This window comes from Trachinotus anak, unplaced genomic scaffold (genome assembly GCF_046630095.1).
Source record: "Trachinotus anak isolate AG129_WGS33_773 ecotype Australia unplaced genomic scaffold, CSIRO_AGI_Tana_v1 ptg000012l, whole genome shotgun sequence".
Lineage (NCBI taxonomy): Eukaryota > Metazoa > Chordata > Actinopteri > Carangiformes > Carangidae > Trachinotus > Trachinotus anak.
The window spans coordinates 20,382,309-20,397,067 of record NW_027273863.1 but is presented as its reverse complement, the minus strand read 5'-3'; the positions used below and the strand labels follow the sequence as shown (position 1 = coordinate 20,397,067).

At 39.1% G+C, this 14,759-nt stretch overlaps 3 protein-coding genes across 9 annotated transcripts in view; all 3 read left to right on the top strand.

The window, feature by feature from the left end:
- Positions 1-1,807, top strand: part of LOC139628823 (telomerase protein component 1-like) — a 30,327-nt gene extending 28,520 nt beyond the window's left edge. For all 4 annotated transcript variants that reach the window (XM_071490902.1, XM_071490899.1, XM_071490900.1 and 1 more), the window contains exon 56: positions 1,278-1,807. In XM_071490902.1, coding sequence (XP_071347003.1) covers positions 1,278-1,397 — 120 coding nt within the window. In that variant the 3' untranslated portion in view covers positions 1,398-1,807. The remainder of the gene's footprint in view (positions 1-1,277) is intronic.
- Positions 1,808-2,955: 1,148 nt separating this feature from the next.
- LOC139629625 (uncharacterized protein DDB_G0284459-like) lies at positions 2,956-10,186 on the top strand. The gene is made up of 19 exons (XM_071492364.1): positions 2,956-3,093; positions 3,196-3,267; positions 3,404-3,460; positions 4,177-4,248; positions 4,353-4,457; positions 4,997-5,062; positions 5,182-5,232; positions 5,342-5,416; positions 5,649-5,696; positions 5,915-5,983; positions 6,130-6,183; positions 6,337-6,408; positions 7,368-7,421; positions 7,950-8,009; positions 8,259-8,336; positions 8,434-8,493; positions 8,747-8,827; positions 8,944-8,997; positions 9,669-10,186. The coding sequence occupies exons 1-19, from the start codon at positions 2,956-2,958 to the stop codon at positions 9,816-9,818; spliced, it is 1,416 nt and encodes a 471-aa protein (XP_071348465.1). The 3' UTR covers positions 9,819-10,186.
- Positions 10,187-10,372: 186 nt separating this feature from the next.
- The window catches only part of LOC139628824 (telomerase protein component 1-like), a 30,363-nt gene continuing 25,976 nt past the window's right edge, over positions 10,373-14,759 (top strand). The window contains exons 1-5 of one of the 4 annotated variants that reach the window (XM_071490906.1): positions 10,373-10,644; positions 10,813-10,863; positions 12,861-13,399; positions 13,552-13,764; positions 13,931-14,080. In XM_071490906.1, coding sequence (XP_071347007.1) covers positions 12,863-13,399; positions 13,552-13,764; positions 13,931-14,080 — 900 coding nt within the window. In that variant the 5' untranslated portion in view covers positions 10,373-10,644; positions 10,813-10,863; positions 12,861-12,862. Of the gene's footprint in view, positions 10,645-10,812; positions 10,864-11,777; positions 11,937-12,860; positions 13,400-13,551; positions 13,765-13,930; positions 14,081-14,759 lie in introns of those variants that run through there. The other 3 variants (XM_071490905.1, XM_071490903.1, XM_071490904.1) reach the window with 3 other exon arrangements.

Sequence of the window (14,759 nt, the reverse complement as noted above, 5' to 3'; positions counted from 1 at the left end):
GAAGATGGTGCTCGCCACAACAGACTGATAGAACATCTGCAGCATCTTGTTGCAGACATGAAAAGACCTGAGCCTCCTCAAGAAGTAAAGCCGACTCTGACCCTTCTTGTAGATGGCCTCTGTATTGGTGGACCAGTCCAGTTTATTGTCCAGTGTTACACCCAGGTACTTGTATGAGGCCACTAAATCCACATCCCTCCCACTGATGCAGACAGGAGAGGGCAGGGGCTTGTTCCTCCTGAAGTCCACCACCATCTCCTTCATCTTCGCCACGTTCAGCTGCAGGTGGTTCTCCCCACACCACTTCACAAAGCGCTCGACCAGGTCCCTGTATTCAGCCTCCCTCCCTCCCTCCACACACCCCACAATGGCCGTGTCATCAGAGAATTTCTGCAGATGACACGACTCAGTGCAGTACTTAAAGTCTGACGTGTATGTGGTGAAGAGGAAGGGAGACAGCACGGTTCCCTGGGGGGCCCCGATGTTACTAATCAGACGGCCAGACACACAGTTCTGTAATCTCACAAACTTTACTGCAAAAGCAAAAATGCAGTGATGATGCGTTTGCTGAAAGTTAAGTTCAGACCAGAATATGACCAAGAAAATTTTGAAGAACTCAAAATAACAGAAGTAAAAACCGATGTGCAGTGACTGCCCTCTGGCTAGTTAAGGCTAGCTACTGAGATAAGCTGGGCTAAAGCTGATTTACCCACATGTCCCCTTTTTTTTCTTGAATAAAAAAACTATGATAATTTGTACTTTTTTATTTTGTAAGAGCTCCACTCTGCTGCCTGAAGGCCTCACTGGAGTAATACATTTATGTTAATCCGCAGCTGAAAATAATCCCCAACAAATGCAACATTTACTACTGTTTGAGTAATGTTAGCTAAAGACTACAGTGTCCAGCTGTCTTAGGAAATTACCAAGGCTTTCTTAAAATCAAAATGCTATATTTGGGACATGCTTTTAAATATCTATGTCTTCAGTAGGAACAAATGGGCTTAGGACAGAGTAGAGAAGTCAAAGGTACTGAGAGATGGGATTTGTATAATGTAGTACAATAAAGCTAGACTTTTAGATTCATAGGTTTAGACTCAAACTGTCAGATATTACTCTAGTAGTTGTGCTGTGTTTTAACAAATCTTATCCATTCCCCTGAAATAATGTTTATTTTTTATAAATATTTTAATATATTTAAATAGTTTAACCTACCTTTCAATAACTGTTACTTTTTCTTCTTTGTGCACCTCTACTCTCTTCCCGTCCTCCTCCTCCAGGTGGGTATGTTTATGTGTAGAGGTCCTGTCCTGGTTCTGGAGGTGAATCCAGAAAAACCCACTGAGCTGGTTTGTGGTGACAAACAGGGGAAGCTCTACTTTCTCTCCTGGAAGGAATAATCTCCGGATCTTACACACAAAATTCACTTTATCACTACGCTAACCAAAGATTGTATGAATCTTTTTCTTTGTTTTTGTTTAAGTGATGGTAAATGTGCAATAAAATATATAAGAAAAAATATTAAAATAGTTACATCACATACAGGGTTAAATATCTATGTTACTGTGTTGTAATGCTCTAATAATGTTTACATGTGCCTTTAATTAAGCTTAATAGAAACTTGCGAATATAACATGCAAGTATAAAAAAATGTTATGTTATACTTTTATGTGAGCTGAATTTATTAATGGTTTTTTATTTGGAAATTATAATAGAATGAAAACAGGAATGTGTGATGATGAATATTTGAAGTGGAATGCGTTCACTAACCATTAATGATATTTTCTTTGCCAATAAATTGTGCAATTGACACTTTGTTGTTTGTTTTAATATTTTTAATTGATTAAATGAGACAACATGAGTTTAACCTAAAAAATAAATTGTATAAAGTACTTTCTTCATATATAACAAATTTGTCAGTGCTAGATTTCTGACAAGACAGGATTTGCATTTAATTCGTAGCATTTCTTTTATATTACTGGGATGAAGGGATAAACTGGGGTGGTGACTGTCATAGTATTGCCAGATTTGAGACATGTAAACACAGGTTATCATCTTTGTCGATGTAAAGACAGCTTATCATCTGTGTTTAACAACTCTTGATAATGAGCGGCAGTAAAACATGTTAAGTAAATAGAATTATACTCAGTGCCTCACAATTGAATTTCAAAGACTTCACCATAAAATCATTAATGTAAAGATGGAACCATAAAAATCACCATGTAATCTTAATTATGCCTCAACATGTGTTTTTCCATTGACCATCTCAACAGAATTCTCTTAAATGCATTAAAACCTGTTTTGCCACAGTGCATCTTATCATATTTGTTTAGTCTGACATTATATGAAGGGAAAAATTACAAATTATGTTTTTTAGATTAAGCAACCCAGCAGTCCATAAAATTGTTAAAATTAGCCCCACCTTTACAAGATACAGCATTAAAGTTTCAGATTATATTGCAGTGCGCTCTTCACTGGTTTACCTAATAAGACGGTTTATTCAGAACTCTGCTGCTAGGGGTCCAGCTCAAAGGATGATAAGAGAGGATGCTACTCCAATTCTCAAGGCAGATACAGAATTGAATTCAAAGTGTTACTTATTGTCTACAAGTCACTAAAAAGTCTGGGCCCTGAATATATTTCTGAAATGTTCATTGTATATAAGCAACAGGTTCATGTCGAGGACCTAAACTCTGCTGAGGACTGAGACATTTCGACTAATATTTATCCTCTAACCTCGGTTAACCAGCGGCATGTTTGATTTGTCTCTTTGTTTTTCAATCAAAAATATTTAACACTCTCTAAATCAAAGCATCTTAAATGTGAGGTGGAAACACAAGTTTTGGCAAATTATGATAAATATTTTTCAGAATCACTCAAAGATTCTGACCTGAGTACTTGCACTTGCACTTGTGTGATAAAAATACATAAATAAATATGATACATATAAGTTTAAATATGAGTGTTTGCAAAGTTGTTTTCAAATATTCAGATGAGGTGTTCAACCTGTTGTGTTCACAGGGCACCCTCTCATTACAAAATCCTGAACTCTCTGCCAGCAGTGACAGCTTAACAGACAATAGCAAGTCAACAAAGGTGAGTTCAGTTTCTGCTCTGTGATACTTTTTGGTTTTCCCTCACACAGGTTATTCATGGTAGTCTCTGAAACTTAACCTTTCTCTACCATTTTTTCTGCAGGACAAATCAGGTGTGTTTGGTGGGATACTGAAACGAGCTCCAAAACCAGGACATGTCCGGAGGCCTTCACAGGTGAAACATAATCTTCTGTTACTTGTCCTGCACAAAGTGAAATATCACCTGGGAAATATAATCATTAGCCTAATTCCTGACACTTAAAATGTAGTGTTTTTTCTGTGAGAGGCTAAAAGATCATCTTATGTTTCAGGATCTTTTGGACAATAAGCTCTCGGCCAGTGATGACAGTCTGTCTGAGAACAATAAGGTGAGTCTCATCAGCCAAATTATTTTCAAAATATTCACTGAAGCAAAATCGTTCAAAATACAAACAAACTGCCTTTTAAACATCTGTATGATCAAACCCAGTGTGGATCAATCAGGGATCACAGCCTGAAAAGTCGGGATACAGTAGATAAGATACAGTAAATAAAACAAAAAAAAAATATAACAAAACGTTGAAAATGATGAAAACATAATAAATGGTTATAATGAAGAGACAAAGATAAACTAATACACAAAGAAACAAATAAATTTGCATTTTAAAAGTTTTAGCATTTTAAACTTTTAAATGTTATGAACGGCTTCTGTATGGTTTAACATTGTTGGGTTATAGTAAGTTGGCATGAGAGAGTAGAAAAGTTTATTTATACAAAATCATTGAGACGTTTTCCACTAAAAGAACATTTCTTAGCGTTTGCCAGCGACATATCCTGGGGATCATGATGTGCTATAGTGAATGTGCAGAGCCCGACTCGTTGAATGGAGGATTTGGGGTGTGTGGTGTTTTTGTGTGTGTTTGGAAGAGCGAGGTAAACCTGCATTCATCAGCGATTTGAAAGAAAGTACTGGCTGATGTGTGAATCCCTGCCCGTCCATCTGACAGCTACAACTGTTCAAATATAGAAACACTGGAGTTTATTTGATTTCGAGTGACACATATGTAATGTAAGTAATTATTCTGTGACTTTCTTCTGTCTCCAGGAGTCAGGTGGGATGTTCAGTGGAATCTTTAAAAAATCCCCAAAGCCCTTCGGAGCGAGGGCACAGTCTCAGGTGAGAGTTGTACATTTAGTTCGTGTCACTTTAACCTGTTTTTATGTTATTAGAAGACAATTATTAAAATTAATATGTTGGAATTACTTCTTTCTCTCCTTCAGGATGATTTGTCTGCACCAAGCGAGCTCTCAGGCAGCAACGACAACCTTTCTGTAAATGGCAACACTAAGGTGGGTTCTGTTAAAGCCTATTACCTGCATTTGTCTGTCTTGTATAATGTCACATAACCAGACTGTAATCTGTAACATCTGAGTCATCGTTTCAAGCGTTTTTGAAGGAAGGCAAGTGAGAGGCACACCTCTCTCTGTGGCTGCTCGGCTCAGTGAGCAGCAGAGAGGCGGAACGGCAGATTGTTACCCAGTCAGTGGCTCTAGACTAAATTAGAAAGATATTCTGTCACTTCTAACTCTCTCTCTCTGAGTGATTATTTATATTTATATTATTTATATATACAAGTAAATATAGTAAACTGGCCTGGTCAAAGGTCAAAGGTCAAAGGTCATTGTGACCTGCACTATTTAACACAAATGTAACAGGATAAAATGAGGAAGTGATGACATTTTATATCCAGATGGTCAAAGGTCGACTGCACTGTGACATCATAATGTTCTGTAAAAACAACTCAGGAAGGGGATATTGTGACCATATTTCCTACAACATGACTAGTTGGTGGAAGCATACAACCGCGAGGTGGTAATTCTAGTTATTAACTTAAAACAACATCTAATGCATCATTCTTTTTTAGGATGATTTGTCTGTGGATGGAGAACTCTCTGCCAGCAGTGACAGTCTCATAGAGAAGTCTTCAAAGGTGAGTGATGAGGCACGTTAGTGAGTTAGTTTGTTTGGTTTTTTTCAATAACTTTTCATCCGACCTGCACTGGATTAACCCATATGGAACAGCTGAAACTGCTCTGTTTTCTCTATCAGGGTGGAGTCGCAGCAAAACTCCTAAAGAATCCTTTCACTTCCTCCTCTCAGGTCATTTCCTCTCTTAGTCAATACTGCATCATATCAAAGTACTCTGCCAGCCTGTTGGCCATGTTTTCTGATTGGTGAAATTCTGTCGTTGTGCCTTGTATTATATCAGGAAAAGGACAGGACTGAACACTCAGGAGACTCAAACGAGAACACCTCATCCACAGAGAAGCCCAAAGTCAAGCAGGTTGGTTGTTACACCGCAGTAACTGAACCTCTTCTCAGTTCAACAGTTTAGACTGTGCTGAGACATCGTGGTGTGAAAATCAGCTTTCTAAAAGTAGTAACGGGCTTCAAGAATGATGATGATCTTTTTTGTCTGGATGTTAAGAATAAGATCTGATGTGATGTGAGGGTGAAGCTAAAATCAGTTTGGTTTTTTTTAAGTTGACAGAAACAGTGTCTTTGTCTTATTTCAGAACGGTCTAAGTGCGATGATGAAGAACACGTTCTACACTGACAGACAGGTAAGTGATAACATCTTGACATTTGCCTCATGTCATCAGTTCATCTTTCCCATCACACTTCCCTGAAACTAAAGTGTCTCTTGCACTAAGGCCTAAGAATATTTAGTTTGTTTTTTAAAAAAAAATGATGTAATCAACAGATGATGTAAAGCTTTGCATACTACTACTAGAACTACTAGTGTTCATACAGTAATTTCAGTGCTTGGCTCCGTCTACAGGAGAAGAACGCAGACACCGATGGTGAGGAGACATTGGACAATGGAGAGGGCCAGCCTAGTCACAAACAGGTCTATAAAGTTTTTGAATGTTCATTTCTTAAGTTCTTGTTGTTTTCTTCTGTTAGTTTTGCTTGGGTTAAATCAGCAATTTCATTAATGTATCTGGTCTTTATTTTATGTTTTTTCTCCCTCTTTATTTCTTCTTTAATAATCAGAATAAACTTGCCGGGGCGATGACGAAGCTGAATCCATTTCAATCAGCAAACAAAGTAAGGATAGTTTTGATCATAATCTTTTAATAGCGCTCAAGAAATAAAGAATGTTTTGACTGATAAATGGATATGTGAAAGGAAGTGTACAGCCTCAATTGTGTGTTTTTTTTTGTTGTTGTTTTTTTTAATAAAATAATGATTTCTGTGCAGAATGAGAAGCAGACAGGCTCTGATGATGAGGAACCACCTGCAGGCAGTGATAAGTCATCAGGAAACAAACAGGTGCTTTGATTTGTTCCTGTTTCATTGTTCCTGTTATGCTTTAATGAGTTTTATGTAATATTTGTAACTTTTAATGGCTTGTTTTTATTTATCAGAGGAAGCTTACTCTTTGAAAAGTAGGAAAGCCTCTCCAGTTTTTATTTAGCTGTTATTAATCAATGAGAAACTTGCTGCTTCCTGTTCATGCAGCTACACACCACTGTGCCATCAGGGCTTTAGTGTCTTGCTTTACCACCACTGGTGTGTGTGCGTGCGTGTGTGCGTGCGTGCGTGTGTTTTAACAGGTGAATGAGAGGCATTGTGAAGTACTTTGTCCTGCCTAGGTAGAAAAGAGGAAAGGTCACGCGTCAAATGGTGAAGTTTTTAACAAACATTTTACCCACAGGCTCTAACTGCAGTCCAGCTCAACTTGTCCTACCTGGTCTTGTTGAGCTCTTCATACCTTAAGTCTCACAGAGAACAGCTTCAAATATCTGTACTCAGCTTGTTTTGCGGACTTGTTTTGCACCAACCAGGCACAACTGTTTTTGGGGGCACTTTTAGGCCTTTATTACGAAGTTCACAGTAGAGAGAGGGCAAGAAAATAAAGGGAGAGAGTGCGAGGACATGCAACAAAGATTCCTGCAGGGACGCTGCAGCTCAAGTTCAGCTTCCCAACTCCTAGGAGAAATATGCACATAGGGAAACCAGAAAACATGGCAGTCTGACTGGTTTCTGACAGTGCGTGAATAAAAGCAACTGAAACCAACTAATTCAGCTCTCACCAATGGCTTTTTCGACTGATTTGTTGAACATCCTCTTAACAAAATGGTTTGCATGTGATCATCTGTCCGCGTCCCCTGGTTTCAACAGAGCAGGCTAATTAGAGCTCTATTCTCATGGCTGACGAAGCAGATGCATCGCAAAAAATGTCGAGGCTTCCGCTGAAAACTTTCACTGATGTGTGTTCTTCCTCTCAGAACGCCATGATCGGAGCCATGTCCAAACTGAATCCATTCCGCTCTGCAAATAAAGTAATTACACTGTTAAGGGTGTTTGGTGATGGTGGAGGTGGTAGTGAGGTCGTCATGGTGGTGGTGAGCGGGCTGTGATAAAGGTGGTGGTTGTGGTGTTATAGGGATTTTTTTGTTCATTTTAATGAATGTATGATGATAATAGATAAGAGCAATAGTTTGGCATGTTGGCTACAGACTTTACATAGACTTTTAACCATTTTTCAAGTTGGTGGGATTTAGATTTTTATGTTTATTTTTAAGGCAGATACAATGTTTTTTTTAGTGAATAACACATGTCAAACAAGTTTCAAAAGTCTGCTGTTTGATTTTTGTGCCATACAGAAGTGAATGAAAATCAATGGCTACCATGGTAGGTTACATGTAGATTAAGTACATCTGAAAATCTAAAAAGCATTTGGTCAGCAAAATGAATGATTTGCTGCTGAGGAGCTAAAGTGCTGAAGTACTGATATGGCACTTTAAACTGGACGTTTGTTAAAAAGTGATTTTGGTTGATTCGGTCAAATATTGATGTCCTCTGTTCAGAGAGACACCGAAGACACAGAGATGCTCAAGGAGAACGAGAAACAAGTGGAAGAGAAGCCGGTCAGTCTATTTATTGCATCACTCATGAGTCATCCCTGTCCACACACACACACACACACACACACACAGCTGATCAACTTCTGTCTAAAATACCCCAGCTCCTCACACTCCTCCTCTTCCGTAACTCCACCACATCCTCCTCATCCTCTTACCTCCCTCTAAATCCCGCCTGCTCGCTGTCAGTGCTCCTTGTCCTCCTGCTTCAGAACAATGTGTGACTCTGTGTGTGTGTGTGTGTGTCCTTGTCAGGTCAAAAGCAACATGATCCAGCAAGAAAGAAAGGAAAGGAGTGAAGCACCACTGGTCCCACCCAGACCAACTGAAGAGGTTCGCATGCAGTCTTACACAACTGCCGCTCAGTGGCATGTGGTCCGTGTGAGGCCACTCTGACTTCTCTGTCTGGCTCTGTGGTTTTGTGTTGCAGGAGATGAAGAGGACGTCCACATATGACAAAGTGAAACCAAAAATAACGGAGGATAATCAGGTACAGTTTGCACTTTTCAGATCTACAAAATGATGTGTGGGTTGTTTGTGTATTTCTGTTTTATTACATTTGAAGATACCTGTTAGAATATTAATTAAATCAGTTGAATAACCATGAAATCTACATATTATGTTTTTCAAAGAGTCATAACTGATTGGATTTTGATGATTTGTATATATATACAAAGGTATTGCTAGGGTGTCTCTTTTGGGGTTTCTGTTTTGAAACAAATGTGTGTATTTGTCCTCTGCAGGATAAAAAGGACATGATCTCCAGACAGAAAAAAGAAAAGCCTGCAGAGACTCCTGTTGTTCCAGCCAGGCCATCAGAAGAGGTAGAGTAAGACTTGAGTGTTTAGGGAACATTGTCTGTTTGTATCAGTTTGGAGCTGAAGTGTATCAGTGTGTATCGATGCTGGACTTCATGGAAACTGTTCTGTTTTAATTACAGGAGATGAACAGAGCACCAACACGTGGTCTGCAAAAGCAGAAGAACAACCATCAGGTATTGATGTGTACACACAGTACAGGGGTTAGACTGATACCAGCGTTTGCTGATGCACTATCAATATCAATTATTGGCTATGCTGAAGGTTATCCCCTGACCACAGCTGCAAAAAACATTTTATCTAAAAAACATGGTAATGCTAAGATACATTTGAAGGTGCCCTGTGAAGATCATAGATCAGATTTTTCAAAATATTTTAAATCCAGTATGTTATTTACCAGCTCGCATTCCTCTTTGTAATTCTTTTCCTTTTGCATTTTCATGTTTGCTGTGTTATCATCCTCATGTGGATGCACAGTACAAACAAAGCAGGGACCCAACCATAAAAGAACTGATGCACAGTGCTACATGTTTCAAAACTTAACAGGGTGCCTTTGAGTGCTTCAGGGGCAAAAGCAGTCATTTAAAGTTTTAAAGAAAACCGTGACCTGTAGTAATTTTTGGAATAGAAATTGTCAAATGTATTGGTTTTATGTATATCTGGATGAAATATTAGCTGTTCATCACTTAAGTACAATATTATCACTACAGTAAGTGCATTTAAAGGCAAACCTTATATGCACACACACACACACACATTCCAGTGCATACATGTAGAATACACTGTCAAGACTTTACAAATAAAAATCAGTTATTAAATAAGTTATTAAATTATTACTTTGCTGCAGAACCAGTCAGATGATGAAACTCTCAAACAAGATGCTGAGGCCAAACAGGGAGATGAGGTGAACCCCCCTGACAGCAAAACAGTAAGTTCTTCATCCAACAACCCTCTTTCATACTGTAACACAGTCACATGTAGGCTGTTTGCATACTGATTTACAATATTGAGCAACATCATGGTTGTTATATAAAGCTTGATAGTTTTACTTGAATAGACACATTTTTTTTATCAGGTTCTGATGGATCTATGTCTAGTTTGAACCTAAGTCTGCTGCTACCTGCAGGTGAAAGCAAACACAGAGAGTATCTGTTGAGCCAGGATCTAATTGTTCTAGTTCCTGCTTCATTCTTATCAAGTCTTTCATGTCTGCGTCATACAAATGACTCTGGCACCTGCAGGCTAATGTTAGCATGAGGTTTAAGAAAGCTCATGTTTGATATTGGTCACATGAGATTTTTGTTCCCTTTTTGTTTGCCCTCAAATAGCCTGAAGATTGTTAAATTCATTTTATTCCACGCTGTCTGACAGATATATTCTGGATTATGCAGCTCCAGCTCTTTATTGAAGCTGTATTATAGTGGATTATAACCCCAAGATGCCATGTTTTGTTTTTTTTACTGTTACTGTCATGTAGATGTCTTGTGAATAATTTATACACTTTTATATACATAACCAAAATTTAGCTTGAGGTATTTGGTAGCCTCGGAAACATTTGGACCTCCGCTAGAACTCATAATGACGCTCTGTTGATTTGATCAATATTTGGGAGCGCAGCTTTGTAATGATTGTCCCACTGGCAGGCTGCTGCTTGATGATAATTGGAATTTCTTCTTCTTTAAATGACAGGGGTAGATGGAGATGAGATCAGACTGTAAATAAATTTGATATATGCGTCTGATGATGAAGAGCTGAAAGAAGAAGATGAGTCTCTATCCAAAGAGGAAAAGAAAGATGAGGAGGGCAAGGACAAAAAAGAGGAGGTCATTTAACTTAATTCCTTCTGCTTGTTGATTAACAGTTTTTAGTTTGATTTTGACATAAAGGAACATTTTACTGTAATTATAGCTGAAGGAACATTTCAGAGTTTGACCTGTTTCTTCCCTGAAGTAACACTTTAATGCAGTTTTTTTTGGTTTTTTCTTTTTTAGACCAAAGTCAAGAAACCAAAGCGACACAATCCCTTCATGCCACGAGTCAAGGTAAAATTCAAACATGTGACTCACACAAACTTGTTTCCTCCCATGTGCACAGTACCTGTTTGTATTAACGCTGCCAAAATGTCTCCTCTAATACTCCAAACACTTACAGTTATGTTGAGGGACATCAGCTCCTGTCACTGGAGCCACATCTCTGGATCCTCACATCCGAGTGAAACTGAATCTGTGTTTCTGCATGTTACTGAACTGGACAAACTACAATTTACCATTTTTACAATTAAATTCAAAGTTAAATATATGAGCTATCAGGAGAATAAAATCTGATATCAGTGGTTATTGACTAACAAAAACCAAACTTGTTCCAGTGGAGGTTTGATGATTTCTATTAAAGACAACACTAACCACCACCAACCCACATAGAATCCAAAGCTACTCAGATGTCTAAATGTAAAATGTATCCAGTATATGGTGTCCTCAACAAAAACACAGCATTAACACTACCATCTGTAAAATATTCCACAATGCAATATTTCAATTCAATTCAATTTTATTTACTCATTTACTTGAGTCACATTTTTACCCATTCTGGTGTTTGTTGTGAACATTAAAACCAGCTCCCTACCTGATTTTATGCACTGCACCGCAGGTGTACAGGTGTACCTGAACTGTTCAGGACTGAAAATAGTCCCTGTAAGAACTACACTATTTACTCCTGTAAATAAGTAACTAGTAATTAACTAGTAATCATGAACTTGAAGCTGAGTGCTACAGACAGGGTAGAGAAGTCAGAAAGTAAAGAGATGCACTAATAGACTGTTGGTTTTGATAATGGATGTGTTGACCATCAGTAAAATAAAGAATAACGCCAGCCCTGAATTATAACACTTGATGATTTCGAGGGTTGGTGCCTATACGTGTGCTATTACGGTAAAAAAGTACACAAAATACTGACCAATCAGAGCCCAGCGGAGCGGACCTGCTGCTGTATGAGGAAGTACGGTGGTGTTGATTGCGCTTCACACACAGGTGCTAACGCTGCTCGGTGTGAAAAGGTGACTTTTCACATTGTTGGCAGTCAGCGCTCTTCCTGTGAAGTTAGCCTTGTGGGTTTTACGGTGAGTTTTTATCGCGTCTGCTCCGGCGGCTCATAAGCTAACCACCACACCCACGCAAACTCTTGAGTCATTACAGTGCAGGAGGCTACTAGGAAACATGACTAATGATGCATGTTGACTAATGTCTGAGTTCAGACCCTTCACGGCAGGTAAAACCCAGGGTCCGTCTTGATGTGACAGTGGTGATGTGACTTTCTTTCTAATAGTTAAATGTCTGACTTTAGTCCACGCAGTCTGGTTGTTTACATTGCAGCTCTGGACCAGCTGGAGACTTACTGGTGTTTACCAAAGCTGCAGCTAACTGTTATTATCATCAGTTATTTGAGCAATTCATCGATTGACAAAACAAATCATGTGGTGTTTCTTCTTGAAATATTACTCAAATTAAATGATTGTCAAAAGGGTTGACTATTAATTTTCAGTCAGTCGATAGATTGATTCATTCTACAGCTTTAGTATTTATTTAAACATTTCTGTCAGTGAAAGAGTTTTAATTTGGTATAAAGACGAGTGCATGGTTTGCAACAAACCCTTTATTCTTGTTTGATTCTTTGCATTTGACCAGCGCTTGACTGAATTATACAGCTGTGTGGGGAATTTCAGATTTTCATAGTATTTTGTACAAATGTTTGCATATTCTCTATACATTATGGTTCTCCTGGTGTCCAGTAATAAGCAGTGAAAAGTCTTCGGGGCCGTGTGCTGACTTTTTCCGGACTTTGAACTCTTTTTATGGATGCTTTCAACAGGGCAACACACCCTTAACTACAGTAGCACAATGCTCGGACAAACAGTGGAAGGAATGCAGCTGAACTGCTTATCTCAATACTTCATGCTGTCTAGGATTGTGAAGGTTTGTGAGTGAGAGGAGAGGCTCAAACTTGTTGTGACCTTTGACCTTCCAGTTGATGTGTTTCTCTACAGAGATGAGGGCCCTGACTTTGCAGCAGGCGAACGTGGCCCAAGGAGAGCAGCAGCAGCAGCAGCAGCAGGCCACATGTGGGAGAAGTTTGTCTTCCAACTACTCTCCTCCGAGTCTGGAGAATAAGTTCTTAACTCAGACCTCCATGGTGATGCCCCAGCTGTCTTCTCCGCTCATCAACTTTGCAGCGCAGCCCTCCTCCTGCTCTGCTCTCCAGCCCTCCAGCCTGTCCTCTACATCATCCTTCCTTCTCTCCACCTCTTCCCTCTCCCCTTCCCTCACCTCTCCCCTCCTCAGCACCCAGAACAAGCTCCTGACTGCTGACTCACCTCGCCTTTCCTTTTCCTTGACCTCCTCTATCCCTAATGACTCTCTGCTCTCCACATCCACGGCCAGCGGAGCTCTGCTCAATCGCTTTGCTCATCCATCTTCCTTCCTGCGTCATGGTCTGTGCGGAGAACAGAAGAGGGATGTTGGAGGAGACGAAGGCAGAGAGGAAATATCTGACGTGATGGTTTCCTGTTCTGAAGAAACCAGTGTGGTACATGAAATAGTCATTCATTTGTTTCCCTTTAAAAAAAAAATAAAAATAATTTTGTTGTCTTACCTTGGATGCTAATACATTCTTTGAAATATTCGACAAACACTATTTTTGCCAGTATTACCGTTTTAATGTGACTCCTTCTGCATCAGCAGCATTTTGAAGAAGATGATGTTTTGTGTGAAGAAGAAGAAGAACGGGAGGAGGAGATGGAGGTTTATGCTGGCTCGACCATGGAATTACCTGTTCTGGAGACAGGGCTGGTCAACCAGGAACTGGAACAGACTATGGCCATCAGACAGGAGGAATTTGCAGAGTTTCATGGAGGAAATGAAGCATTCGAGGAGGAACTGAAAGATAAAAAGGTAGAAAAAACAATTTTACACAATGCATTTACAGTCATAGAAATATTCTCTGTTTTTCAAGTTCAGCACCAGTGCTACCTGCGTGCTTAGTCTATGAGTTGATTGACGGGACTGTGACTCCTGAGTTGTGAACACACTCTTCTTTGTCTTTCTCTCTGCTCCTCAGTATCTCCTGCTGAATGTGGTGTGTTGCTCTCTGGTCAATAAGAGCACAGCTCCGGGCCAGAAGGAGTGGGACGCAGAGGACAGTGTTTGGACCAGGATCATAAAACTGGCAAAGGACATTTCTGTCCATGACCCACAGTTTCTTCTCAAGGTGTGTGCAGCTTACATGTCTGTGTGGGTGGGTGGGTGTTTGAAGGCATTTTTATTTGTATCCCAAACTGGAACGTAGCTCTGGAACTTGCATTTTAACTAAACTGGTTATGTTCAGACCCTACAGGGGCCAATCAAGCAAAATGCACTGTACTGAAGCAATAGCAGTTATCATAGGAATAAGAACTGAAAGAAATTATAAATATTTTAACATATATTATTAAAATATGATAACATTGCACATGATTAAAAAGATCCCATTGACTAAGGGGAAAAAAGAATACATGTCATGAATAATAAATATCACCAGTTTCTTTTTGTACTGGAGCTTTTTTTGCTTGCTGCAAGCAAACTCACAGCACGGTTGTTATGAATAGAACATACAATAATGTCTTTTATGGCTGAATTTACATCATCCTAGAAAGGTTTTAGTTGAGTGTAGCTCCAGAAAATATTAGTGTGATTTGCCTCTAGGTTGCCTCCAACATGGTCAAGTGTCTGCTTGTGATCTGGTGTGCTGTGAAGAGTAGTTAGATGTCTAGAAAAGTACCGTTTTATATTCTTTCACTTATTCATGATATAATAATTTATTTTTGATACTACTAATTGTTATCTTAGCACCATTTTGAGTGGATTTCCTTTTAGATCAGGTATTCTGATAAAAACAGTTTAAGTTGTTG

Bases quoted from the DNA above. Each gene is read 5' to 3' on its own strand.
- LOC139629625 (XM_071492364.1), top strand. From the start codon at position 2,956: ATGAGTGTTTGCAAAGTTGTTTTCAAATATTCAGATGAGGTGTTCAAC. The intron at 8,010-8,258 runs GTCAGTCTATTT...TGTCCTTGTCAG, and splicing joins AACAAGTGGAAGAGAAGCCG to GTCAAAAGCAACATGATCCA. The intron at 8,337-8,433 runs GTTCGCATGCAG...TTTGTGTTGCAG, and splicing joins CACCCAGACCAACTGAAGAG to GAGATGAAGAGGACGTCCAC.